At 35.7% G+C, this 12,661-nt stretch overlaps 1 protein-coding gene across 1 annotated transcript; it reads right to left on the reverse strand.

Annotated features, from left to right (window-relative positions):
• Nucleotides 1–414: 414 nt before the first annotated feature.
• On the reverse strand, nt 415–1,389 carry LOC310650118 (olfactory receptor 5F1-like; the record flags this gene model as incomplete). Its single annotated transcript, XM_083378952.1, has 1 exon — nt 415–1,389. The coding sequence occupies one exon, from the start codon at nt 1,387–1,389 to the stop codon at nt 415–417; it is 975 nt and encodes a 324-aa protein (XP_083235078.1).
• Nucleotides 1,390–12,661: the final 11,272 nt, after the last annotated feature.

The following is a 12,661-nucleotide window of genomic DNA, read 5'->3' on the forward strand; positions in this document are numbered from 1 at the left end:
CTTTGTGGTTTGAAGTCATTATTATTGGAATTAGTTGCAACATATCATATGTTTCCTCTTGAAAAGTATTTATTTTTTCTTGATAGGTTATTTCTATAAATCTCTGCTTTTCCATGATGACCAAGAATCCATTTTTGTTCTCTGCAAACAGCTTTGGGGTCAGAGTTAAATAGATACTTTTAATCCAGAAAGTTCAAAAAAGTTTTGTGGGTTGTTTTTTTTTGTTCCCTGAAGTTTGTAAGTCTCACTTTGTCTGCAGCCCAGATTGTTTTCTTTTTTGTCACAGCTGTTCTGTATTGTTACAGCTTTGAAGGTCACAAGTAGAGATTAGTTTTTTCCAGATTTTGCCAAGTCCTGAATGAAAGCCATAGCTGTTGTAGTCTTCATCTGCCACTAGATGTCAGCACTGGTTTATTACAATTTTGGGTGATTCATGCCAAAAATTAACACTTTATTAAAAAGTCGTCCTAGGGCTTTGTGAATATCTTTGTTTCTTAAAGAGTAGATAAGTGGATTAAGCAGAGGAGTTACAACAGTATAGAAAACAGAGATGATTTTGTTGAGATGTTTTAGGAAGGAAATATCTGGCAATGTATAGGCAATGACTGATGTGCCATAAAAAAGGCAGACTACCAAGAGATGAGAGGAGCAGGTTGAGAAAGCTTTTTGCCTTCCAATGGTAGAATTTATTTTGATGACACTGACAATGATGCAAATGTAAGAGGTGAGCGTCAAAAGAAATGGAGGAATTGTGAAAATGATGGTCATGCAAAAAGTAAAGAGTTCAAAAAGAGTTGTGTCACTACAAGACATTTTTGTCAGTGGATGTAAATCACAAAAGTAATGGTCTATGACATTTGGTCCACAGAAAGATAACTGAGCCACCAGAGCCACCAGAACAGCATTAAATATCATACTACTTATCCAAGTCCCAGCAATAAGCTGGAAACAAAAATTCTTATTCATAATAGAAGGGTAGGACAGAGGTCTACAAATTGCTGAATAGCGATCATATGACATTGCAGCCAAAAGATACGCTTCTGTAGCTCCACTAAGACAGAAGAAATGATATTGGGCTAGACATCCATTCACAGTAATTGTTTTCTCAGCACTCAGAAAGTTTGCCAACATTTTAGGCAGCAATGTAGAACTATAACAGGTATCCAGAAATGACAAATTTGCCAGGAAGAAGTACATTGGAGTATGAAGGAGCTGATCAGCCATAACAAGCAGGAAGATGAGGATATTTCCAATTATTGTCATCAGATAAATCACCAAGAAGAAGCAGAAAAGGAGAGGCTGCAGTTCCTGGAGATTCCCAAAACCCAGAAGGATAAATTCTGTGATGCTTGTCTGATTTTCTTTTTTTGTATCCAAAATGTTTTCCATACATCAAATGTCAATCAGATCTACAATAAATAGCAATATAGCAGATGTGTAATATACAGTAAGAAGCAGGTAATGACAGAGTTAAGAAATATTATTTTCTTATTATTCATGAAATTTTAGTAGCATCTTGAAAAGGTTAGTAGCTTTTATGTATCCTTATTTCATGCAGGATTTTAGCTATAGTTGAAATACTGCTGGTGCAAAATTATCCTTTTCCCTCATATCTGTTTTGGAAAAATAGGAGACACAGAACATGCAAATAATGCAGAACAGTTTGTGGGCTCAGGCATTTCCATTTATTTCTTCACTCCCAAATATATCTCCTATCAATCCTCCATAGATTTCTAAACTGTGGTCAAGATGAAATAAATAAATAGTAGATGAATATTTTTTTTGAAATTAATATGAATAAGGATTGGGATTAAGAAATTTTATTTAGTATTTGAGTAAAGTTCCTTTTCTGTTTTCTTTCTTTTTTTCCTTATCTGTAATAGTAATATTGTTTGTAATCATTTTACATGAGCTAGAGGGTGATAGAATTAATAGTTTATTGTGATAGCATATGGATGCTTATGTTTGTTTTTCTTTTTTATACCCTGTATTTAGCTCTGGGAAGTCGGGGGGGGGAGTAGGGAATGGGGGAGAGGGATAGGGAGGGTTAGATAGGGGTGGGGGAGGGGCGATTAAAGTTAAAATGTACTGTAAAACTTTTTAAATAAAAAAAAGATGAAATAAATAATTGTATAATTCTAGGGTTCATTTCCTTGAAAGCCATATTCCTATAACCCAATAATAGTTCTGTCTCCATTCAAAAAATTAGCTAACAGTTTTGATAAGATACTTGAGGAATAGCAGGTCTCTAAGCAAAACAAATTCTCCATGAGAAATTTTTTTGATGTTCTGAAGATATGAGTCAGTCACAACTAGCACAATGATGAGAAGATTCCCAGTTATTGTCACAAGACAAATCACCACAAAGAGGAAGAAACACAAGAGACTGCAGTTCAACAGGATCCCTCAAACGTGAGGATGAATTCTGTGATGTGTGCTTGATTTCTTTCTCTGCACCCAGCATTATTTCAGTTCACCAGATTTCATGCAGAAGCAGAATATAAACAGAAAATCACAAATTCTTAGCTAGATACTTATAATACCAATTCTACTTCAAAAAGCAGTTTGCAACTTAAATCAGAATGTCATCCTAAGTGAATCATCCCAACTTTCTACCAGCCTTTCTGGCTATTAGGTAATAAATGAAATCATAAAACTGACTGAACTCAGAAGTCATCCTTTGTTCATCTTTTTTCCCCCTGTGGGTATCTAAAGGCCTGAAAAAATGAGCATTACATAAATATATTAATAGTGAGTTAGTTGTAATGATATAACTTCCACAAATACTTACAAGGTAAAATAGAACTTCATATGCAGTGAATAGTGACAATGGTGATAACAGGGAAAAGTAGTTTAGCTACAATTAGTTAAATAGGATTTTTTTTAAAAATAGTACTCAAATGTTACTGCATTTTTTATAAAATAGCACAAAGGTTGACTAAATGAACTAAATGTCTTGGGAATAGGGTGCTGTCCATCTTTCTCTCTCTCTCTTGTAGGACGCAACCTTTGGATTAAGTTTCTTAGTGAATCTAGTGCAACATGAAGACTAGCCTAACCCATGGTTTCATGCAAATAGCATTCATCCATATAGTAAAATTCACATAAAACAGTTTTCAAGATCCTCTTCCAAAAAGATATAGGGATCCAGGAGGACTACACTCAATTGTTGTCATATGTATTTGTCCCACTTTTGGAAATTAAGGTAATAAAATGAACATGGACTGAATTCATACATGACAGTAAACCAAAACAATACAAATCATATTATTATTTAATGAATTATATAAGCCCATTCTAATTTCAGAAATAGTCCTGAAGTATCTGAGGATGTAACTTACCTGCCTCAAGTGAATATCAACTTCATAGCAATTGTAGTCTCACTATTGCTATATCTGTAAATTAATGCAGAAAACCTGGCATTTAGTATACACTAGAACACTCCCTAAGCACTTAAATAAGTGATGAAAGAGATTGGAGTTGACCTTCTCATTTACAGAAGAAGTTATAAATGCAACAGTCTCCTAAACCCAAATGTGATTCTTGTGTTAATTAATTGTCCATGGGATTTCTGTCTTGCTTAGAATCTATTATTTTGGAAAATAATCAAAATCTTTTACAATAAATGCATCTTGTATGCAAGATAACATCATGCACACATGATAACAAGTGACCTGTAGATACCAACTGGAAACTGGATTTCATCAGATTTATATATACTGCTCAAAAAAATAAAGGGAACACTTAAACAACACAATGTACTGTATTTAATTGTAGGATGTCTTATCTTGTGTTCCCTTTATTTTTTTTAGCAGTATATTTACATATATACTTCTCTTTTTGATCCCATGTTACACTGAAATCATTTTCAGATTGAAATGATCATTCTTTAACTCATTGATGACCCTATATATTTTCATAAAATCAGCCCAAAATAAAAAATATTCCCAGCCCTTGAATTCATATGTCCTGGATTGACTTTATGCATTGCATGAATGCTTTATTTGTTTGAACCAATTTCTTGAAGAAATCACACTGTCTGAACTTACTGATAAGGGTAAACTATACCATTGTTGTCAACCATTCAATTGTGACCAACTTCAGCCACTCTATGGATCAGCACTCTCCATACATCCTGGTATCAGGCTTTATAGTATCCAGCCAATGGATAGTAAGGCAACCCCTTCTTTTTCTGCTGATCACTCTCAGCATGATTGACCTTTTGAATGAGTCAATCACCTGATATGGCCAAAGTATGATAGGCTTTGTTTTGGCAGTTTTAGCAATTGAAAAATTCATTGCATTGACTAATCTGCATTTGGTTAGGAGGATAATATCTTCTGGATGTTATTTATACTGGACATTGCAAGTATTACAAGTGCTGCATGCCTTTTGATATCAGGGTTGCCATGACTATTTATTATTTATTTATTTAATTACTTTTATATACCGCCCTATTCCCGAAGGACTCAGGGCAGTTTACAGGGCAAAATTTAAAAGACAATATAAAAGTTGAAATAGAAATAGAATTAAAATGACTATGCTGGTTGATTTTAGAGCCCAGCAAGTTGAACTCCTTTACTGTTTCAATATTCTCACTGTTGATCTGCACTCAGATCTGTGTGTTCTCTGTAGTCATCATTATCTTTGTTTTCTTGATGTTAAGGTGTAGTCCAAATTTTTCACTTTTATCTTTGACTTTCAGAATTAACTACTCCAGATCTATCTTGCTTTCTGCAAGTAATGTTGTATCATCTGCATATCAGAGGTTGTTGGTATCTTCTGCATCTTTGAGGCAATTCATAATATTTTTTGGCAAAGAAAACTGAAGAAGGTCACCAAATCTTTCTCCATCCAGAGCCATGTTGGCCAGTATAATAGGCTTATATTGTTCAACCCCCACTCTTCATTGTGTGGAATGGTTGAACTTAGGAGCCTTGGTGGAGCAGTGGGCTAATGCCTCCTTAAGTAACACCAGCTGCCTGCAATTAGTACAGGTTCAAGTCCCACCAGGCTCAAGGTTGACTCAGCCTTCCATCCTTCCGAGGTAGGTAAAATGAGGACCCAGATAGTTGGGGGCAATAAGCTGACTTTGTAATAATGCTGCTGGGGGGGCGAAAGCCCTAATAAGCAGGCATATACATAGAATGAAGGCTATTGCTAAGCACATTGATTTGTGCTTAGATTGTAAGCCACCCTGAGTCTTCGGAGAAGGGCGGGATATAAATGGGATTAAAATAAAAACATAAAAAATAAAAACTATACCATTTTTACAAATCACATAGGCTATCTTCCTAGATGAAGTTGAAAATCCATATTACGAGTTAGTACAATCTTTAAAGCAGTCTAATCTTCTAATGGGAAAGAATGTCATGACAGAAGGCATCATCTTTCTACAAGGTATAATTGTGTTTGATAGATTCTCCAAGAAATCAGTAATGTTTTTTTTTTATTGAAAAGTTTTATAAAATACAATTTTCCTTTAAAAAAAAACCCCCCTTCCCCCTCCCTCCTCCCCTCCCTACCTCCCCCCTATCTCCCCCCCTCCCCCTCCTCCCTCCCCTACCTCCCCCCCTCCACTTCCCCTCCTCCCCCCTCCCCCCCCCCGACTTCCCAGAGCAAAATACAAGGTATATATCTAAAAGGCAATCATAAACAATCATATACTAACAATTATAAACTCTAAAATCCATCACTCTCTAGCTTGTATATAGTAAACCAATCCTTAATAATACTAAATATATATAAAAAACTAAAATAAAAAAAACTAGCATCATTCCCATCTATGTTCTTCCACAATTCACTATTACCTTAACATATTCTCATTTGCACATTAATAAATAGTTCTTACACAAATTAACCCACATTAACCCACAAAACTTTCTTCCTCTTCCTCTGTAGTAAGTTGTCCATTAATTCCAAATTAAAAAAAAAAAAATTCTATTACCATACATAGCATCCAAAACTTTTTTTTTTCTTTCTCTTTTTTTTCTTTCTTTCTTCCCCCTTTTTTTTTTTTTAAAAAACACAACTACCACTTAACTATAAATATTTTGTGGAAGTTCCATAGATTTCTACTGGTCTTATTTTTTTTTTCTTTTTTGAGCGTTTTAAGGCAGCACGCGTCACCCTCTGTTCTCTAAGATCATCCAAAAGAGTTGCAGCTTGAACTCCTCCTGTACCCTTCTCGTCTATCTGTGCATCTTCATCCTCTTGATGTTCTCCTTCTCCAGATCCCTCTGCAGCTTCCAGAAGTGTTGATGGGGTTACTTCCAAGACATTATTATAAAAATCATGCACTTGCTTCACATTACTCAAACAGTATCTTTTGCCATCATACATGAAGCTCAACCCAACTGGGATCTCCCATCTGAACCTTATATCTCTTTGCTTGAGCTCTTGCACAAGAAATATAAAATCCTTCCTTCTCTTTAAAATCTTTGGAGGAATTTCTTTTAAAACCAAAACTTGTTGTCCAGCAATCACAACTTTGGTATCGTAGGCAGCTTGTATAACTTCATCTCTAATTTCCCTTTTTACAAAATAAACCACCACATCTCTAGGCAACTTTCTCTGTTTAGCAATCCACGAATTCACACGGAACACTTTGTCCATACCTTGTTTTAATTCAGATGCTGGATGGTTCAATACTCCCTCAAAAGCCTCAGAAACCAGCTGCTTTAAATCTTCCTTAATATTCTCTTTTAGGCCTCTAATTCTCACAGCAAACTGCATCTGGTAAAATTGGGCCAAGCTCTGTTCACTGTCAATTTTGTCTTTTAAATCTTCAATTTCCAATACTTTTGCTTCTAATAAAGCATTCTTTTGAATCAAGTCTTGCACTTGATCATCCAGCACCTCCACACATTTAGCAACTTTTTGCACTGAGGACAAAATGTCTACCTTCATTTCTCTAAGTTTCTGTTCCATCCTTTCTTCCATTCTCTGCTCCAATTTCTCCAATTTCTCCTCCATCTGTAGAAATTTAACACCCATTGACTCCAAAATTAACTGGGTATGTTTTTCAAGATCCTTCGATGTCAATACATCAGGAGAATGCAACGCCTGCAGCAATGATTGTTGTTGCACCGGAGAATTTCCAGCACTCCGAAAAGTTCTAGGGGGAGGTTTCGCCGCCATCTTTTACTTACAATTGTGACGCACTTTCACTTTAAGTTTTAAGCAAAGTCCATCAAGCTTGAGAGTAAAATAAAATCTTCTTCATCTCTTCATCTTTCCCTCTTGTACTGCTCTGCCTGCTCTTTCCCTTTCATAGTCTCTCCTTCAAGCAGGGATGGTCGCAGACGCCTGGCTCTGCTCCATAAAATCCGGAGCAGAGACGCTGGTCAGCTGGGAGCAGCCCAGGCTACGGGGGAGTTCAATCCTTCGGCCGCCCAAGCTCCAAGCTCAGGCGGCCCCGGCGAACTCAACCCCCACCTGGGGGCTCACCCCCTCCTCTTCTCCCGAGGAGGGGGCTTCAGATTCGCCCGAACAGCTGATCGGCGCTGTTTCCGGCGAAAAAACACCAGCTGAGCCGCGGGCAGCCCGGGAAGGCTCCCTCCGTCGCCGCGGAGCCACCGGAAGTCAAGAAATCAGTAATGTTGATCTCCAAATTATTGCTTGTTCATTAGTTAACTTGTCTGATAGAGATGCAAGAACCACAAAACTTGCACTTACTTCCCAACAGTTCAGAGGAGAAGTAAATGCAAGATCTGAAGAAGCTTATAGTGATAAACTAGATTGAAACTGGGAAACAGCTACAAATAATTAATGTTTCTTTTCTGTTTGTATGGCCCTAAAAATAGGAGTGATAAAATATGGGAATGTCAGCATTTTTAAATATCAGACATTTTCCCCCAAAGTATGGTTGGAATGGGTAGAAGAGGATATTCATGTTATTTAAAAATGTCTACATACAGGCTTCATAGAAAAAAAATATATCCAGGAACAAACATTTTAACTTGAACAAAACAAGATTTTTATGGTTGTTATGACTGCAGAATCGAGAAACTAGCACACCACCATCTCTTCAAGTCTATAGTATTGTTCATGGAATAAGTAATTAGACATCTAATAGTGTTTTTAAATGGATGAAAAGGCAATTAAAGAGATGTATTAGTGGTGGGAAAGATGGATTGTAGCGATCTACTAGAAGGCATACAAATAAGCAATGACTGATATGCTGGGTGGTAAATGATGGGCCAGAAAGACCCAGTTAGGTTTAGTGATTAAGATGCTGGCCTACAAACCAGTAAACTGTGAGTTCTATGTCTTTCTTAGGCATGAAAAGCCAATTGGTTAACCTTGGCTCAGTCACTCTCTCTCTTTTAGCCCAATCGACCTCACCGGATTGTTGCTGAGAAAATACGAGACAGGAGAATTAGGTATATTGACTAACTTGAGATACTGTATATATTGCAAAGGTAGGAAATATGGAAGAGGACAGGAAAGGGAAGGAGTTAAACTTAGTAATAAGAAAAAGGTGAGGCCTATAAATTGGTTAGATCTCAAGGATGAAGCAGTTCCCTGTGGGCAAATCACACAATATCTCTTGACTGTGATTGCAACAAAGATAATATATTTGCATATTTTTTCCCCCAGGAAGGATGTTCTTCCTCTCATTATCTTGAATTGTTCATGAACCCAATAAGGAACAAACATTTACAAAAGCAGGAATGAATGAATTGGCATGTCTGATGAACTGAAATATTTATAGCAAACAGACTGCTGTTTCCTTTTAGGAAGCCAGTCATCAAAGAAATAGGTATAAATTTCCTTTCTCTCCTCACATTCTGTTGGCCCATAGGAATCATTAATAAGAGTATACTGATAATTCAGCTTCATAAAAACAAGGAATCTATTGATTTCTTGGAATAAAGGGAGCCCAATTTTTCTACATATACTTACCTGTTAAGTTTTAGGAGATTAATAACAAAGTATTGATCAAGTTTTCTGTAGATATTTTACCCCCAATTCCAGCAAGCCTTCCTCAGTTCATTATATACTGCATCATTAAAATGAAATGGGAAATTAAAAAAAAATCTGGCAAAATGGGAAAACTGAAAGAACACAGCCAGAGCTTAAAACAGGTGCCTATTTTGATAAGGGGATTAAATAGAGCTTGAGTTTTTGGAACTGAGGATAGTTCATTTGATTTAATGGGCCATCACTGGATCAATTACATTTAAAAAATTAAAGGCAAGTTTAAATCAGCTGTGAGCATAGCAACACAGCAGTTGAAATTACTAAGAAGACAATGACCAGCAGCTGGAGGTGAAAGGACTTTTCAAATCCTGTAGCCAATCATAGCTGTGACTTTAATTTTATTGGGACAAAGCAATGGAGTATATCCATTCTGAAAGGCACAGCTCAAAAAACAGAACTATTGAATCGGTATTTGAAAACAGGGACTGGGAAACTATTTGCAATGAGCTAGAAGGAAATTGGCATGTCTATTTTAATGAAAAGAAATACTAGGGCGGACATGACAGCAGTGTTCCAATATCTCAGGGGTTGCCACAAAGAAAAGGGAGTCAAGCTATTCTCCAAAACACCTGAAGGCAGGACAAGAAGCAACGGATGGAAACTAAACAAGGAGAGAAGCAACCTGGAACTAAGGATGAATTTCCTAACAGTTAGAACAATTAATCAGTGGAATGACTTGCCTCCAGAAGTTGTGGGTGCTCCAACATTGGAAGCTTTTAAGAGATTGGACAACTGTTTGTCTGAAATGTTATAGGGTTTCCTGCTTGAGTAGGGGGCTGGACTAGAAGACCATCAAAGTCTCTTCCAACTCTGTTATTCTGTTATTTTCCATTCCTGCCCTGAATGGCATCATATAGGCAATTAGTTAAATATAAATCTAGCTATACCAAAAAGAGAAGAATTTTGATATTCTGAGACTTATAAATATACATGACATGTAAATATTCACTGATTGAACTATCATATCATGAAATAGGCCCTCTACTGTGAATATTAATTACCAATTTGATAAAGCACCTTTGAACTAGGCTGCATTAACAGAGGGATAGAATCAAGGTCACGTGAAGTACTAATACCACTTTACAATGCCTTGGTAAGGCCACACCTGGAATACTGCATCCAGTTTTGGTCACCACGATGTAAAAAAGATGTCGAGACTCTAGAAAGAGTACAGAGAAGAGCAACAGAGATGATTGGGGGACTGGAGGCTAAAACATACAGGGAACGGTTGCTGGAATTGGGTATGTGTAGTTTAATGAAGAGAAGGGTGAGGGGTGACATGATAGCAGTGTTCTAATACCTCAGGGGCTGCCACAAAGAAGAGGGAATCAAACTATTCTCCAAAGCACCTGAGGGCAGGACCAGAAGCAACAGATGGAAACTAGTCAAGGAGAGAAGCAACCTAGAACTAAGGAGAAACTTCCTGACAGTTAGAACAATTAACCAGTGGAACAACCTGCCTCCAGAAGTGGTGAATGCTCCAACACTGGAAGTTTTTAAGAAGAGACTGGCCAGCCATTTGTCTGAAATGGTATAGGGTTTCCTGCCTTAGCAGGGGGTTGGACTAGATGACCTCCAAGGTCCCTTCCAACTTCTTCTTCTTCTTCTTCTTCTTCTTCTTCTTATTCTTATTATTATTATTATTATTATTATTATTATTATTATTATTATTATTATTATTATCTTTCAAAGACTATTACTATTAAAATCTTTATCATTCTTTTGAGAAAGTATGAAATAAACAATGTTACATCAGGCAGATAATAAGCATCAATTATCAGTAAGAAGACAATGCTATTATTAGAACAGTTTTATTATTTTTATTAAAATATATCATTGACATTTCTTTTTACATTTTCAACTTCCATTAAATTCCATGAGCTTAATAATAAATTTACTCTTATTAATACACACATATGAATAAATGAATGAATGAATATATACATTCAAGTTGTATGGATTGTAAAGGTCATAGGCTAAGCAGTAAGTCCAAATCCACTCTAGTGGTGACTTATCACTAAAAATAAATATATCCCATACTCAACTTATGAAATGTATTGTCTGTCAGGCATATGCATTACCAATGCAATAAAGTAATTTTCAAATGCATACAATCAATGGTAATTAAAATGTATATCATTCTGCTGAGAAAATATCTAATAAATGATATTACAATGTAACAGATAATAAGCATACATTAACAGAAAAATTGTCAGAATAATTTTTATTATGTTTATTAAAATGTATTTTATATTTCAAATTTCCACTAAATCCCATTCCATTTTAAATTTCTGTTATGAATTATCAATAGGCTTGTGTAATATTAGAAGTACTTTTATAACAAATGGTAAACTAGATTACTAAAATTTTCAACAATATGAAATATTTTCAGTGAAAACTCCAAGGCAACCCATATTATAGGATACATTGGAAACAACAGTAAACCCATATGAAGAATGTTAGAAGGCTACTTTGGACATAAAAAAGCCAAGGGCTGGCTGAACCAGAGAGAAGCTAGGCTGAACTAGAATGTAACCTCTTTACAAGCTTGCCCAACAAATAACTCTAGTGATCAAAATGGGTAGTGAGATTAATGAACACTATAAGGAACATTCAATCTAAAACAATACATAGAGCCCACCTGCCTGCATAGGTACATAAAAGTGTAATTGTATGGTGTATAATCACAACAATGATCTGCCATAGATCAGGGGGAAAAATCTAATATGACTGGAAGATAAGAGCAAGACATGAACTTCCAGTATCAAAAGCAACACAAGAAAAATTAACAACTCCCCAAAGTGGTTTTGAATAGTAATATTTTATGACTACTTTAATGAGATTCGTCTGGTTACTTTTGGATAAAAAGAAAGGAAAATCAGAAAATCAGGTTATAGATTGTAAGGGCTTCTCTATTCTACAGTCAGCTACTACTTTATTTTCTCCATTTCTACTTTACTCATTCCTTTTTCTACACTCTTACTAAAATCAAAAAGCAACAAGACAACTTTTGGGAACTATCTTACTAGATACTAATTTAAGTAACATCTCTGCAATAGACAAAAAGTCAGTTTAATCGTGTGTGTGTGTGTGTTTGTGTGTGTGTGTGTGTGTGTGTGTGTGTGTAAAAGAGAGAAAGAGAGAGAGAGTTTAGTTGTGTTGGAACTGAGGACAACAATAAAGGGATAACTGTATTCATATTTTTATACAAAAGCTATGCAATTGTTGTACATGAACTGTTATTTTCTTGAGTGATTGTCCAACAAGGAACAAAGATCACAACAGAATTGGAAATAAATTTTATGTATTTTCTCCAAGAAGGAATTTATATACAGAAAAGGAATTAGTAAAAAAAATGCTCTATGATGATCAAAACTATCAGAACTTGATAAGCCAAATAGCTAATTTTCTGCTCTTTGTTCTTCATACTTATGACTAACTTGCAGTGTTAAGCTTAAAATACAGTAGTTATATGATAAGGCCCTTCAAACCTTGCAAAACATGAAAAAATCAAGCTCCTTCTATATAGATTAATTCATCTACTCCAGTTATGTTGCTCTATCACCAGCGACAGCCCTGCTATCTATCCTATAGGAAGGAAAAACAGTCAAAATTGTATGGCAGCAAAAAAAAGATATCTATCTCTCCTTTAGAAGCTCTTTTACAGATGTTGTGT

This window comes from Vipera ursinii, assembly GCF_947247035.1.
Source record: "Vipera ursinii genome assembly, chromosome: Z".
NCBI lineage: Eukaryota > Metazoa > Chordata > Lepidosauria > Squamata > Viperidae > Vipera > Vipera ursinii.